Source organism: Olea europaea, chromosome 14, assembly GCF_002742605.1.
Source record: "Olea europaea var. sylvestris chromosome 14, O_europaea_v1, whole genome shotgun sequence".
Taxonomy (NCBI): domain Eukaryota; kingdom Viridiplantae; phylum Streptophyta; class Magnoliopsida; order Lamiales; family Oleaceae; genus Olea; species Olea europaea.
In genome coordinates this window covers 7,980,021-7,996,465 of record NC_036250.1, presented here as the reverse complement: position 1 = coordinate 7,996,465, position 16,445 = coordinate 7,980,021, and the positions used below count along the sequence as shown (strand labels likewise).

The 16,445-nt window shown below is 31.2% G+C and overlaps 1 protein-coding gene across 1 annotated transcript in view; it reads right to left on the bottom strand.

Annotated features, from left to right (window-relative positions):
* LOC111409464 overlaps nt 1-587 on the bottom strand; it is a 2,365-nt gene extending 1,778 nt beyond the window's left edge. Inside the window, exon 1 of the mRNA XM_023039510.1 lies at nt 21-587. Coding sequence (XP_022895278.1) covers nt 21-587 — 567 coding nt within the window. The remainder of the gene's footprint in view (nt 1-20) is intronic.
* Nucleotides 588-16,445: the final 15,858 nt, after the last annotated feature.

The window sequence follows — 16,445 nt, the reverse complement described above, 5'->3', positions numbered from 1 at the left end:
TTCGACTTCTTAAAGAGAACACAATCAATATTTTGTTTCTGATTCACAAAAGCCTCATACTTAATCCGAGCTCGATTGTGCGCACTACCACTTTTCCCGACATGAATTTGAAGCCTTTCTTTCTTTTTCCAATTTGAGAATCCTCCATCAATAAAAGAATCACCACCACCATGTTCTTCACTATTTGGTTTGAAAAGATAACAATAAAAGCAAAATATGGCATCTTTTGCTATACTGTATTCCAACCAATCAGGAAAGTCATTAAACCATGAAGTTTTAAATCGTCTTAACGACGAATCTCCAAATTCTTTCTGTGGACACAAGTGATTTCGAGGCTGACATGGACCCTTTTGTACGTATGCTCTTCGAATTTCATCCTGAACATTAACATTATAATTCGCAATTGGAGTTCTTAATCCAGGATCCGAAGGTAATTCTGCTAAATCAATTTTATCCCAAACATCTCTTTGACTCCCGGTATTTGATTCTATTTCTTCTTGGACAACTTGTTTTTTTTGAACACTCGTTTCAGAATTAATTTGCTCTCCACTTGAACATTCGAATTTTCGTTTAAAATATTTCTCCATGACTGTTAAAAAAAATAAATTCAACACAGAATCACATATCAATAAATAAATAACATATATCAGTTTTCATCAAAGCATAACACTAAATTGATAATAAACAACAATTAATTGAATTCCATAAACAATTATAAATCCCCAAATTAGAGAAAGTCAGCCATTACTTACTTGGAAATTGGAATTGGAATTGGAATTGAGGTCTAACTTCTAAATTCCAGCCTCCAGGAACTTCCAGGCTTCCAGCAGCAGCAGTGAGCTACTGAGCTCAGTTACCTCACTACCTCAGTACATAGTAGTCACTGCAGTGAAATCAATTCCATTGTAAATGATTTTTCCCAAATTGTAAAAAATCAATTCCATTATCCATTTATCCATAGATTCCATACCATACGGTGACAGGTGACTTAAATTCCATGACTCCATTCCATACTTTCATACAATCATACGGTATTACACTATTACGGTTCACTTCACACCAAAATGACCAAATCAGTGAGACAGTGACTGTGAGTGTGAGTCGGTGACAATGAATCAAAATAATGAAGATTTCATTTAATGTGTTCATCCAATCATCCAATTTCATTTAATATGTTCATCCAAACCGGCAAACCCTACAAAATTAACTTACCGATCGAAAGCCGAAAGTGGAAGTGCTGACTGCAGAAATCGGTGGAAATTGGAAAAGGAACGCTTCGCCCTTCACGATTGCCGCCTGCGCCGCTGCTGTTTGGGGACTGCAGTCACTGCACTGGTCGGCGTTCGCTGGGCAGTGGGGAGAGTGAGCTGGGAGACGGGTTAGTGCAGGGGCCGAACACAGCCAGAGAGGGGAGACGGGGTGAAGTGGAATCAGGGAAATGGATTGGGCTCTTAAGTCTTACCGTCTTGCCGGTCTTGGTCTCTTGGACTCGGTTTTACCTCTTAGAAATTGGATTGGATTTAAATTGGGCTAATGGGCTGGTGCTTATTTATTTAATTGGTTGATTCAATTTTGGAACCCCAAACCCAATTTTTTCTTTCAGGAGCAGAAACGCAAAAAAAAAAAAAAAAAAAAAAAAAAGAAAAAAAAAAGGGGGGTCTAAAAAAAAAAAAAAAAAAAAAAAAAAAGGAAAAAAAACTGTGGGGTCATTTGACCCCACATGACCCCATGTGGGTCCGCCCCTGATACTTGTGAGAGAAGAATTCAAAAATGATGACTGAAATAGTGAAATAACGGTCAAAAAATTAATTTTAGTTGATTTGTAATATGTACCAAACAAGCTTTTAGTTTGTTAACTAACTTATATGTGGTCAATACTTGGAGCTTTGTCAGATAAGGCATAACATTAGTCTTATTACGCTTAAACCTAAACTCGGATTAAAGAACAAGAGGTCATGTCACTTGTCATCTAAAGTGCGCTGCTACTTTTTGACATAACGATTTATTAGATCGAAATCTATTGTTTGTAATTCCAAAACGTTTATTTCTATTTCGTTGCTGCTTTGTGGATGGACACGTGGGTTATTGCTATTAACATAATGATGAATTGTCCAAAATAAAATACTTTATTCGTTTCAGAAAATAGATTTATTTTTATTTTTATATAGACTAAAAAAATATAATCAATATAGTTGAAATTATACTAAAAAAATATAATCAATATAGTTGAAATTATAAATTTTTCTTACTCATATATTAAATACTCCTTCCGTCCCATTTATATAGATTTAGTTTTCCGTTTTTCTTGTCCCAAGACCCAAATATATAGTCTTGTTTTTTAATTTAGAATATTTTGTTTTATTCATTTATTAATATACTCTTATTTAATTTTCCTAGTTACAATCAATTTTTCGAGGAAATGGTGGTAGATAGCTGCCCGACTTTGCCATTTTTCAAAAATGGCCTTTGACCCAAAAAATCTCATTAAAAAAAAAATTGAAAATGTAAACAATACCTAAAGGGTCGAAAATACCCCCAAATAAAGAGAAGAGAAGAGGAAAGAAAGAGAAAACTAAGAGAAGGGAAACCGACGCCACCTACGGACCGCTTAAACCAAACCCATTTCAACCATTGCTGGAGATCGCCATTTCTCAAAGATTAGATTTGTTTCTTTGTAATTTACTCACCATTAAGGTCTAACATATGTGAAAATTTGAATGTTTGAGTTTAATACATAAATATTTGAATGTTTAAGATTTGAATATGTTAAATTATGAGTTTAGTACAAATTTTTATAGTTAAAATAGAAGGAAAAGTCGAATTTGAGGTTGAATTGGTTAAGAAAAGTGAAAAAAAGGGACGGAGCTCGTCGAAAATTGAGTTTTCAGACGATTCAGGCGGCAACGACATCACTGTCTGGATCCAAACGGCTGGCCCCGTCTGGGTCCAAACGGTCAAGACGTCTGGATCCAGGCAGGGGCCAGCAGTTTGGATTGCCCTATGTCAGCCATTTTTTTCATAATATTGAATTTAATTGTTTATAAATATTTCATAAATTATGTAAATGCTTATTTAAGTAAAATAATTAATTGTCTTTTATTTCATTTTATTTAAAATATAAATAATATAAATAATGAAATAAATATAATAAACAATTGAATATTCAATAAACAATTAAAATAAATAAGAAATTAATATAAATAATTAAATGAAGTAAATAAATATGAAATAAACAATTAAAATAAGTAATTAAATATTAAACAAACAATATACATAACCAATTAAAATAATTAATGAAATATTTAAATAATTAATTAAATTAAGTACTAAATAAATAATTTAATAAATCAATATTTAATTTAATTGTTTATTTAAACTTTTAAGTAATTAATTTAATTGTTTAAGTATATTATTTGTTTAATATATAATTATTTATTTTATACTTTATTTGTTTATTTAAATATTTCATGAATTATGTTAATTATTTATGTATATTGTTTATTTGAGTAAATAATAAATAACTAATTGAAATAATAAATTAATTGAAATGATAAATAACTAATTGAAATAAATTCAATAAGGAAGTAAATTAAATATTAATTAAGAAATAAAAATAATTAATTAACATAAATAACAAATAAATATAAATAATAAAAAAATAGTTGAAATAAGTACTTAAATATTAAATAAACAATTGAAATAAATAATTAGCATTTAAATATTAAATAAATAATTTAAATGAACAATAAATAAAAAATAAGTAATTAAAAATTGAAATAAATAATTAACATTTAAGTATTAAATAAATAATTTAAATGAACCATAAATATAAATAATAAAAATAAGTAATTTAAATAAGTAATTAAACAATTTAAATAAACTGTTGAATAAATAATTAACATTTAAGCATTAAATAATTTAAATGAACCATAAATACAAATAATAAAAATAAGTAATTAAATATTAAATAAACAATTGAAACAAATAATTAGCATTTAAATATTATATAAATAATTTAAATGAACAATAAACATAAATATTAAAAAATAAGTAATTAAACAATTTAAATAAACAATTGAAATAAATAGTTAACATTTAAGTATTAAATAAATAATTTAAATGAACCATAAATATAAATAATAAAAATAACTAATTAAATATTAAATAAACAATTGAAATAAACAATTAACATTTAAATATTAAAAAAATAATTTAAATGAACAATAAATATAAAAAATAAAAAAATAAGTAATTTAAATAAGTAATTAAACAATTTAAATAAACGATTGAAATAAATAATTAACTTTTAATTATTAAATAAATAATTTAAATGAACCATAAATATAAATAATAAAAATAAGTAATTAAATATTAAATAAACAATTAAAATAAATAATTAACATTTAAAATAAACAATTAAACATTCAATTAACAATTAAAATAAATATTAAATAAACAACTAAACAAATGAAATAAATAATTTAAATACACATTTAAATATTGAATAAATAATTTAAATGAACAATTTAAATAAATAATTAACCATTAAATATTAGATAAACAATTTAAATAAGTAAAATAACAATGGCACAGTTAGGAGACATATTCAGGGAATGCAACGATATATTTGACAAGTTAAAGTTGGGGATGTTGTTTATACTGTAGAAAGCATATTAAGGTGTCATCACAAGAAGACGTCGATCAACGTATTTCATTTGGAGGTTGTTGATGACATTGACACATTCAACAACTATCTATGGGAAAAGAGCTGACACTTATCAACTTTCCTCGACGATCCTAAGGTACATATTATTCATTTGTGATTTTATGTTGTACATTATTTCGAAATCTTGATGCATGATCATTAACTCAATGAAATGTTAATATGTTAGCTTCAATTGCTCATTGAGCTGACACCGTTAATCGAGGAAGAGGGTTAGAGTCATATCCAATGAAATACAGTCGACGGGCGATGGGGGTCCCAAACAATAACAGAGAATTGGCGGAGATGGTGACAATGAGGGTAGCGCTGGAGGGGTAGGGATATACACAAATGTTTCATTAGAATCATTATCAATGTCAGTGGAGATGTGAGAGGTGTCGATGGAGGGGACGAAATAATTGTAATAATTGTGTTTTTATATTTATGAGATAATTGAATATATTGTAAAATTTATTTAAATAAGGTAATGAAATATTAAGTACATTATATACACAACCAATTAAGATAATTTATAAATGAAATATCTAAATAAGAAATTAAATTAAATATTAATTTTTTATTTAATTAAGTGATTAATGAAATAATTGAACAAAGTAATTAAATATTAAATAAATAATATACATAAGTCTGCCGGAGAGGACCCCCAATTTGATAGATAATGTCGCGAGTTTGGATGATGTGATAATTATGCTAGAGAAGGCAATGGAAGTGACACTCTATAAGAAACATGTTATTGACGTGCCAGAGTAAATGATTAGCAAGAGGACTAGATTGCTATCACAACACATTATTTCTCCATACACAATCGAGGCCAAGAAGAGAACATCCATCGATAGTACGCTGCCCAACCTTTTCCGTGAAATTAACCCGGGGCGATTGTGGAATCTTCACATTGAAGTTAGGGCTGTAAATGGATTGGGTTTGCTCAAATCCGATCCGATCCGGTCCATTAAGAATATTTATCCGATCCGATCCAATAATTCGACGGATATTTGAATGTTAAATTCATATACAATTAGATAGGTTATCGAATATCCGATCTGATAATCCAATCCAAAATTGAAAAAATTAGAAAAATAAAGATTTTTTTTTCATTGAAAATCATAATCTCAACAATATTTTAATTATTTATTTATTTTACAAAAATATTTGAACTATCTTGATGGGCTTATTTATTATATTAGGAGGCCCAAATCAAATTTTTTTTTTTTTTAAAATCTAAGTGATGCTCCTTTAACTCCTTTCTAAATGAGACTTCTCTTGGAATGTTTTAGTGATATCGGATCAGATTGACATATATTCATATTTGATTCATTTAATTAAATGATTATTGGATTCGAATCTCGATTGAGTTATCGGATTAAGACCCTAAATCCATCTCCCTTTAATTTCATCGAATTTGGATCAAATTGAAATACATTGAATTTTTAACATCGAACGTGACGTAGAGCTGATAAACCAAACACATATTAAATATAAGCATTTTTTTAAATGTAAGCGTTCTTTTATGTACATTGTGATCCGTAGTTGTAATAATTTAAAATGTAAGCATTTTTTTTTTAAATGTTTGTAATGCTTTAGTTTTTATGTAATTGTATAATAAATAACTAATTACTCTTAATTATATATAGAACACACTATAAGTAAAGAAAATTGAGGAAATCGATAACATATTATAAATAGAGAGTACATACGATTTAAGTAGATATTATATATTCATTGGGTCAATTTTCATGTAATCAATAACACACTATAAATAGAGGAAATTGAGAAAATCCATAACATACTATAAATAGAGAGTACATACGATTTAAATAGGTATTACACATCCGTTAGGTAGAGAATAACATACTATAATCGGGAATTCCTCACTCGACTTCATTTAATAGAGGAAATATAGTTTCGTCATTCTTGAATAATGTTCGACGTCTTGAAAATGTGACCGTACCTAATATTCGACTTCCATCTCTATTAGATATTTTCATGCACCGTGTGATTTATGTTCTAATTAAATGTTAAATAAATAATATACATAACCAATTAAGTTAATTAATTAATGAGATATTTAAAGAACAAATTAAATAATATACATAACTAATTAAGTGATTAAATAAATAACTAAACAAAGTAATTAAATATTAAATAAAGAATATACATAATTAATTAAGATAATTAATTAATGAAATATTTATAAAAGTAAATTAAAATAAATATTAATTCTTTTATTTAAATAAGTGATTAAATAAATAATTAAATAAAGTAATTAAATTTTAAATGCATAATATACATAACCAATTAAGATAATTAATTAATGAAATATTTAAATAAGAAATTAAAATAAATATTAATTTTTTATTTAAATAAGCGATTAAATAAATAATTAAATAAAGTAATTAAATATTAAATAAACAATATACATAATTAATTAAGGTAATTAATAGAGAAAAATTTAAACAAGAAACCAAATTAAATATTAATTTTTTTTATTTGAGTAAGTGTTTAAAATAAATAATTAAATAAGGGCCAATTAAGATAATTAGTTAATGAATATTTGAAAGAGAAACCAAATTAAATATTAATTTTTTTATTTGAGTAAGAGTTTAAAATAAATAAATAAATAATTAATATACATAATCAATTAAGATAATTAATTAATGAAATATTTAAATGAGAAATCAAATAAATATTAATTTTTTATTTAAATAAGTGATTAAATAAATAATTAAATAAAGTAATTAAATATTAAATAAATAATATACATAACCAATTAAGATAATTAATTAATGAAATATTTAAACAAGAAAGTAAATTAAATATTAATTTTTTTATTTGAGTAATTATTTAAAACAAATAATTAAATATAAAGTGAAAAGTGTTTGGTTTTTTAATTTGTAAATTAAGGTTATTTTTGTCTTTTTAAAAGAAAATTCTATATTTGTAATTGTATAAACTACTTAAGGATATGTTTGTCTTTTACTCAACAAATGGTAATTTTGATGATTGGCAAAATTTCTTGATTAAAGTGAAAAAATGGCTATTTGACTTGCCCAATCTTAAAAGTATATTTTCCCACTTAATTTGCCTACTTGAAATCACCCAAATGCATGCACAATTCTCAATAATTGGCCTACATTTTGAAATCAATTTTCAAATTCTTTACTAATTCCAACAATAATTTACTATTAGTTGTTGAAAATTAAATAGGGGTAAACTAGGAAATTCATTGACAAAAAAATACTTTTTCAATAACATTAAATAAAATTTCTTAATCCGTGTAAAAAACAAAAAGTCTAATAAATGAGACGGAGGAAGTAATAATTTAAATAAGATTAATTCATATTTGTTGATTACAAACACATGAAATGATGAGATATTAGAAAATTAAAAGATTAATTATATTTTCAATAAAGAAAGTTGCCTATAATTAAAATGAAAAAATAAGTTTATTTTTAGGGGACGGGGGAATCTTTGTGATTGAAATGTCAAACCCAAAAGAGTATAGCGTCGGTTCACAAGTTCTGTGCATGAACCGGCAAATGTGTGATAGGCATAATATGTGCTGCAGCCTCTTTATCCGTGCACAGTTACACTTCCCAAAATAATGAAACAGTGTTCCCATACAAAATCTTCTATCCGTGGCAGATAATATAAACAGGAGATGGAGATGGTAGCCATTAACTATATCTTGCCAATCAACAAGCCAACAGCATTTCATAGCTCACTCAGTACAATCCCAAGCTGGTCGGGACGTACGTAACAAAATAAATATGACAAGAAATTTGACATATTTAGTTACTTCGACTGAATAATGAATATTTTAAAATGAAATATTAATAGTGATGTACCATTCATCTTGAATAGAACTCATGCTTAAAACTGGTTTGTAAAGGAAAGGTATTGAAAGAGATTATAAACTGAAAAAACAGTCTTTTTACAAACGAAAAAGAGTGCAATTTCAGCTTGTTGTAACATCGTTTAATCTCTCTAAATCTCCCATTCCAGCAATAGCCCAAACGTTGCAGTGAATAATGCATTGTCTATATATCTCGACATACATGAATAATATATTTGAGATATAACTTTTTATAGATTATTACATAAATATCGAACAAAAAACTAACTAGTTCCTTATTTGGATTTATTTGAATATCAAACTATTCCTCAATGAAATGTTTCCATCACTGGCGAACCCAAGATTTAGGCTAGCAGACTATGCTACACAATTCACAAAATAATTGTTGGGATTGGGAAGATACATATTTTTGCTAAAAACACGTATTAATTTCCTAGGCATAACCCAAAAACAGCTCTTGCAATAAATTTATTGGTCCAAGTTTAACTGTGACAAGAGTCGGTGCTCAGCAGAGCATAGGTGCAAAGTACTGACCCAAAGTTAATGAATGTTATGGACCAAAAATTGTTACATTATTTTATCAACATGGATATTCTATAAAATTCGAAAATGAATCTATATATAAAAACATGGTTGTTGATTATTAATTGAAGGGTTTTTTAATTTAATTAACATTTATTAGTTCAAAACATGTGCCCCAACAACACAAGCATCTTAACTGCCAGATATAGGTAGGATAACTTTCATTTTTCAATCAATATTATTTAATTTTTTCGACATATCTCATGTTCACGTGTATATTACATGCATGCTGGAACATTGATGTTATACCATATGTGAACATAGCTTCGACATTGGTGTAACAATCGCGAACAACTCGACGCTCAAGTTAGACGATGGAAGGATATTTGGTGGGAGTGTAAATGAATGGAAGTGCGGGTAGTGGGTTGAAGAGAGAATTACCAAGATTGCAATTCTAAAATTCAACTATTTTTTAATGTCACTATGTTCGAGTATTTATAGCCAAAAGAGGTGAATCGATGTCCATTGGATGATTGCCATGTAGCTCATCCTAACCACCTACTAATCAAGCTTATTTGTGTCAATCTATAGCTATACATTGTTTCAGGCCATAGCTATCGTAGTTTTGTGTAGGGTTGGGCAAATCTCCTGAACCGAACCGAATCCGACGGTTCTTGTCAAATTAAATATCCGAACGGGTATTTGAATTGAGAACCGACGGGTACGGTTCGGTTCTCGGTTTTAGATCAAGAACCGAAGAATCGAATTTTTCTAATTTTTTTTTTATATTGAGTAAATCAAATTATTTTAATTTTAATTTTTTCTAAACAAATTAACAATTTCTAAATCCAAATTTTTGGCCCAATAATTTGTTTCATTTCTAATTTTTAAATTTTTGGCCTAATTACCCATTTTATTATTTCATTTCTTAGCCCAACAAAATCCAATCCACTAAATAACCTTAAACACCTACACTAAAGTGCATAACATTGTTTCGACTCTCGCACTCACTCTCGCAACCTCGCTCATATTCCAAAACCTATACAATCGTCGGCTGATACTGTGACCTCCGTCGATCGAAACTTTGACTGTAGTAATCATTTGAACAATGTAGTCTACTAGTCTCTGACATTTCAAAATCATTGAATGTATCATTAGTTGTATTTATATAATATTGTTATAAATATTAAAAAAATTAATTATAATACAGAACCGAATCGAACTGAACGGAATCGAACCTGAACGGTTCCATAATTATATTTGAACCCAACGGTTCCATTTACTAAATACCCAAAAATTTTGGTTCGGTTCGGTTCTCTTTAGAATCGAACCGAATCGACCTGCGCCCACCCCTAGTTTTGTGGGCACACTTGCTTGAAAGTTGTTTGACTGAACGATGCTGCTACAGAATTGTCACATTAATAAGTCAATCTACTGTGTAGACTTGATCAAAGTGAGGCCAACAGAAGAGGCCAATCATAAAAATGCCTTCCGCCTCAGAATTGTACCACAGCAAAGAGGTGACGCCTCACCTCGAATAATAACATTCTAGACAAGAAATCTAGAGGCTTGAGATGTCGAAATGGAGTGCTGACTTTGCTTGACCTCTTGCCATTTATTTATTTATTTGAAATTTTGATAGAGCTTGAGCTTCTTGTTAGTGTTCGAGTTTTTAAAATGTTCCAACTTCTGTTTAAAATTCCCCATGATCGAACTCTCTGGTTAAAACCATCCTTTTCCATTATTTTATAACATTGTGTTCGAGCTGTAATTACGATATCAGCACTCGATGCTTCTAAGCATAATCGAGCCTAACACTTGGGAATAAATTAGAAATTAGAAGTTTTACAAAGAACGGACCACGTACATACATCAATAACTTTCAAAAAAGAAGGGTTGGGGTCAGGGTGTCTAATCTAGATCGTGAGTGCCCTCATTCGTTGCACCCTCACCATCGACCTCTTGGTCAACTTCTTCGTCGTGCTCCCCATCTTTACTCGTAACATTGACCTCTGTGACAGAGAACTCGAGCTCAACGTTGAAATCATCCACTATCCTAAGCAACTCAATAATGGCTTCAGATCCTCAGGAAGTTAGGGGCGAAAGAAAGGCTCGAGCCTGGTTTAGGCCGTAGTTGTACGACTCGACACCAAAGTCCCCTTGCAGCTTCCCAAACTTCATGGAATTTTTGAAGTCCTCCACAGCCCGAACACGAGCTTGCTCTAGTTGCTCATCAAAATTTCTCTTTGCAGAGGAGCTCGAGCTTTGCATCCTTGAGCTCATCCCTTAAAGTGATTGCCTCTTCTCGAGCCTTCAAGCGACATCACGTGTCTCTCGGAGCTCGTGCTTGAGCTCAGTGGCATGCCTCTTACTTCCATCCGCGCTGCTCTAAGCTCCGTCATCATCCTTGAGTCATTCTCTCCCTTCATTACTAGTCCTCGAGCAACGCTTAACTTCTACAAGCATAACACTCGATCTTTGTTAACGGTCAGGGCAAAACGAGGAACGTAACCAAAATAGAAGTGAGTATAAGAAGCTTGAGAATTTTCACCCTTTCATCAAGTTCAACCTCTGTCGAATACTTATCAATGATGCTAGAAATCAGCAAACTACCCTGGGGCTCTCTTGGCGAAACACCTTCTTCTAAGTCAACAACCTCTGGCATTCCTCGTGGTGTTGAAGATCGAATACCCTGGGAAAGTGGGGGTGAATGATAGTCACTCAAGCCAATAGATGTCTACCCCGTGCCTCGAGGAATGGCCGATGAAGGTGCATCTCTTGCCCTTTTTTTCCCATTTTCCTTGGCTGGGGCAGAAGGTCGAGGCTGGCCACCTTATGACTTCTTCGAGATAGAGGCCCGAAGATTGGCTGGGTTAAAGCTCATCTCAACTCTGCAAAAATAATAATAATAATAATAATAAAAAAGTTCATCTCATTAGCCCAACCTTAGCTCAAATAGAACATGCAATTCAATATAATTGAAGTCAACATTAAAGCCCTACATCGATTCCATTCACGTTGGCGAGATCGAGGATATCATCGTCGAGGATGTGCTCGAACTTATGCACCAAGGGGTTGAGGCTTTCTAACTTCACCCTGTCGTTCTCTGACACCTCAAAATAAACCTACCCCTTATTAAATAGATCAGTATCGGGGACGTCCTACCTAGAGCTAAACGGGTGGTTGGGGTTTTGAGGTTTGGCAAAAAAGAAGCATTGTCTCCAACCCAGAAGAGAGCTCGGCATCATGAGGACCCTAAAATTTCCTTGCGATGAAAAGTACATGAAACAGTTGTAGCCTGTGGTCGTCTTTAGTTCGAACACCATTCTAAGAAGGTCAATCCTAGGTCTAATCCCTAAATACCTACATGCAATAAAAAAATATACCAACATCTTCCACCTGTTCGGTGCTAATTGGCCCGGGCATATACGAAACGCGACCAGGAACTCTATGAAGAACTTGTGGAGAGGTCGTCTTATTCCTCCCTTGAGGGAATCCCTAAATAAAGTTATCTCCCCATCTCGAGCATCGATCACCCTATCCTCAGGCTCGGGGGCCCTAATGTCACACCCAGGCATAACCTCGAACGCCCTAGCAACCTCTATAATCTTGTGTTTCTTATATGTTGTGCGAAGGTCGGGGAAGGTAAGAACGACTTCTTCTTGGGAATGAGCACTAATAGGCTCGACCATGGTAACGAGCATCCTTTCTCTAAACTCGCGACTGCTCGAACTCGACGCCCCAGAAGACACACTCCCACTCTCATTAGTGCTCGACATTGGAAAATTAAAATTTTAATTATCTTAAAAATACCGAGCACTTACCTTAAAAGAGCAATCGCACATGACCCCTACGAAAGTTCGAGCACGACTTGCATCTATAGAGAGCCGGGATGTAAAAAGTGAAAAATGAGAGTGAAACAAGGGTATTTATAGAACTTGGGGAAGGTTAAATGTCGAACAATCTTAGCCCTTGGTTATGGTCCACGTGGCATCCATCCACAGCACGCGTGGTGATCCAAGTGACTTGCACACGGGCATGAACAACTGTATCCCACACGCCTTTTGACCATTCACATGTTCAGTTCCAAGTACTTTTTGCATTTCATTTCACAAGCTCTAACACTTGATCTCGAGTTGCAACACGAATGCAGAGGGGCCTGTGATGTGCACATAATTCGTGCTCGACCCGACCATTCCAAATGGCCCGAGGTGGTTGTCTCCGAACATTCATGCCCCAAAAGTCCTCATGAGGATGACCGGATAGGTCGGGCCTATATATCTTTGGTATCGTTAATGCTCCTCACGCCATTTATGCGCTTTAGTCCTCTTATAACTCAAACTTTTTACATTCATCCTTATCCAAACTTTTAACGTATTTCAATCCAAGTCAAACTCCCAAAGGCAATTGTGATATAATTTAACCAATTTACAAGATAAGGACTACAGGTGGTAGAATCCTTTTATAACTCAACCACCAACGACTATAAATATAGGACTCAGCTCCATTATTCAGGTACGCTTTTACAGATAGTTCCACCACATGTATTTTTCACGACTTCCCAGTCTGACTTAAGTATCGGAGAGACGACGAGCACACACCTCGTTGTCTTTATTTCAGGTACCAGAAGACGCTGTTGGTGCTCCATCTCAGTCCTCAAACTAGGGATCAACGAGGTACCTGTTTTTTGGTAGCATCAGAACTTATTTCCTTTTTAATTTTTAACGATTGAACAATTTGTCATGCTAAGCTTCGGTACAAGAAAATATTAGTTGTCAAACAAAAAAACGATGGCTAGTTTGTGGGAAATTTCCTTGAATTTTTATGAAGTAGACCGTAAATCTTTTTCTTTGGTAAATGGTTTTACTCATAAAAATATAATAATTGAATTTAGAAAGAGATGGATGCATGATGCAATGTAAATCCAAACTTCATGTTTGGAAGCTTCTATTAAAGCACACATATTATCATCTCTTTGTCTCAAACTTCTTCTTTGTAAGATGGTCAAGATGGTTGACTGATACCGATCATATCCCGCGTAGAGAGATATGCCAAACCCTTTTGATGATAATTAGGGATCCTAGCTAGCTAGGACAGTGCACATGATATGTTATTTCCCACTAGATATACATGTCGCATAGTTTATACCACGTCGTGTTCATGTGGAAAATAATTATAGACAGTCACGATCGATAAATATATGCCACTAAATATAAACACGTCAAATTATATATATAAGGTAAAATAGCCATCGATCAAATGTCAAAAATCATGATAGATAGATACTGATGTGTTTGTGCAACTTAATTAGGATAAAAATTACAATTTATAAACTTGAAGTGGTGAGCTATACATGCAACATATTTTTTTATAATAAAAAGTAATTATTGAAGAAAACTCTAAAATAGGTGAAAAAAATCTTTAAGAAATCAATAACATAAATAAATCATAATACAAGAAAATAGAAACTCATCACGTCCGAAGGAATCATTGAATTTTCTATAATAAGTGCCAAGTATTAAATTTTATAAACTAATTTTGCTTTTTCATGCACAATCCAAACACATTGCTATCAATCTTTCAATCTATTCTTATCTTTGATAATTTGAGATGTGTGGACTTATGGATTACTATATAGATATCTACTCATACAAACCGTCGACAACTAGGTTTACGGTCTAGTAACCTCAAAAACTAGTTAAATGATATTGAGAGGGTAACTATAGACAGGGAATTAGGTGATGCCAATTCTCACTCATTTTCTCACTTTCATAGCTCATCCAAGTTAAGGGCTCTATCCCTTTTCTTTTCCACTTTAATCAAGTCAAGGGCATTGAGAATGAGTGACGTTATGTGCTAAAAGAATTAGGGTGAATCTAGATTTCAGACCAGTCACAAAAGGACTTTATCACATGACCACGTCTTTGAACATTCTCGTCTCAGTTGCCTTGACATGGTTGAACAAAAAAAATGTTTTGATGGCTAAGGCTCCTATAAGCAGCGGAGCATGCAGAACCCTAACATTTGGCTAATGTTCGTAGAAAACCCGCAAGTTCACGGAATCGTTGTACAAGTAATAAGATTTGCGAGTTAAGAGTATTGTTTCCACGAGTAATATGGTCTAATATTTAGTTCAATAGCTTTTATTAAATTCAAAATAATATAAAATCAAATGTGTTGGTTTTGTACTTATTGTATACTAGTCCTAAACTAACAGAGCAAATACACTATTTATTTAATATGTGAATATTTGTATTAGAATTGTGAATCCCCATATTGTCATTTAATTCAATTCTTAATTCATAATTTAGTAAAGTCATGCATTCAAGACAATTGATAATCCACTTTTATTCAATATTCTTTCCCAAGACATATTAAACTTATGTTTAACACGATCCGATCATATTCCTAATTCAAATTCATATGAAAAACATGCATTGATTCACTGGATTTATCACACATGTCATATATATTATTCCTAATATCTATTGTCCATGTGTTGATTTTACCGCGTTCTAGACTTACTGTGAGTATTTCTATATTACAACAAGTAACTTACTATCTAATTGGTGATCAAACAATTAAATAGTTCAATGAGTATACAAAACCAATCAAGAAAAAATCATGAAATGCTAAATTAATTGTCTTGAATTAAAATAAACAAGCAATATAATTCATCATTCATCTAATACAATGAAAAACTAGTCTAATATATTAATATATAAATTACAAGAAGAAAAATAGAAAAACATCACATGGATCATAAAAGAATACAAAAGATATTGATCTTCAAGTCCAAAATTGAATTCTTCAAAATCTTGATATAATTGAACGTCAATTCCTTGCTATGAATTGATCTTTTCTCTTAAAATATAGTAATTGGACACTTTTCTTGATGAATTTGATGAAATTATTGTGTATGAAGAGGTAAGAGAGAGACCCTTTCATTGCTGCCCATATCTTGTATTTATATGATGAAATTAGGTTAAAATTCACGTCCAAATTGCCTTCCAAAAGTGTTTTAATCAAATAAGGAAAGTTGCTTTTGCGTGCGCATGATTTTGTCTCTGCACAACTTTCAATATTTTGGTTATAACTTTCTCTTCCAGTGTTCGATTAGTGTTCGATTGAGGTGATTCAAAGTGCATTGGAAAGATAATTCAAAGAGTTACAATTCTTCTAGAGAAACATCTTTTTCATTTCGAAAGTTTTCTATCCGAAAAATGGGTCTCAAATTGATCAAAAATCTGGAAGATATACTATGTGATTGAAAGTCGATTTATGGTAATATTTCGATCATATCCATTTCCTTTTTTACTCCAATTTGCCTTCAATTGACTCCTATAA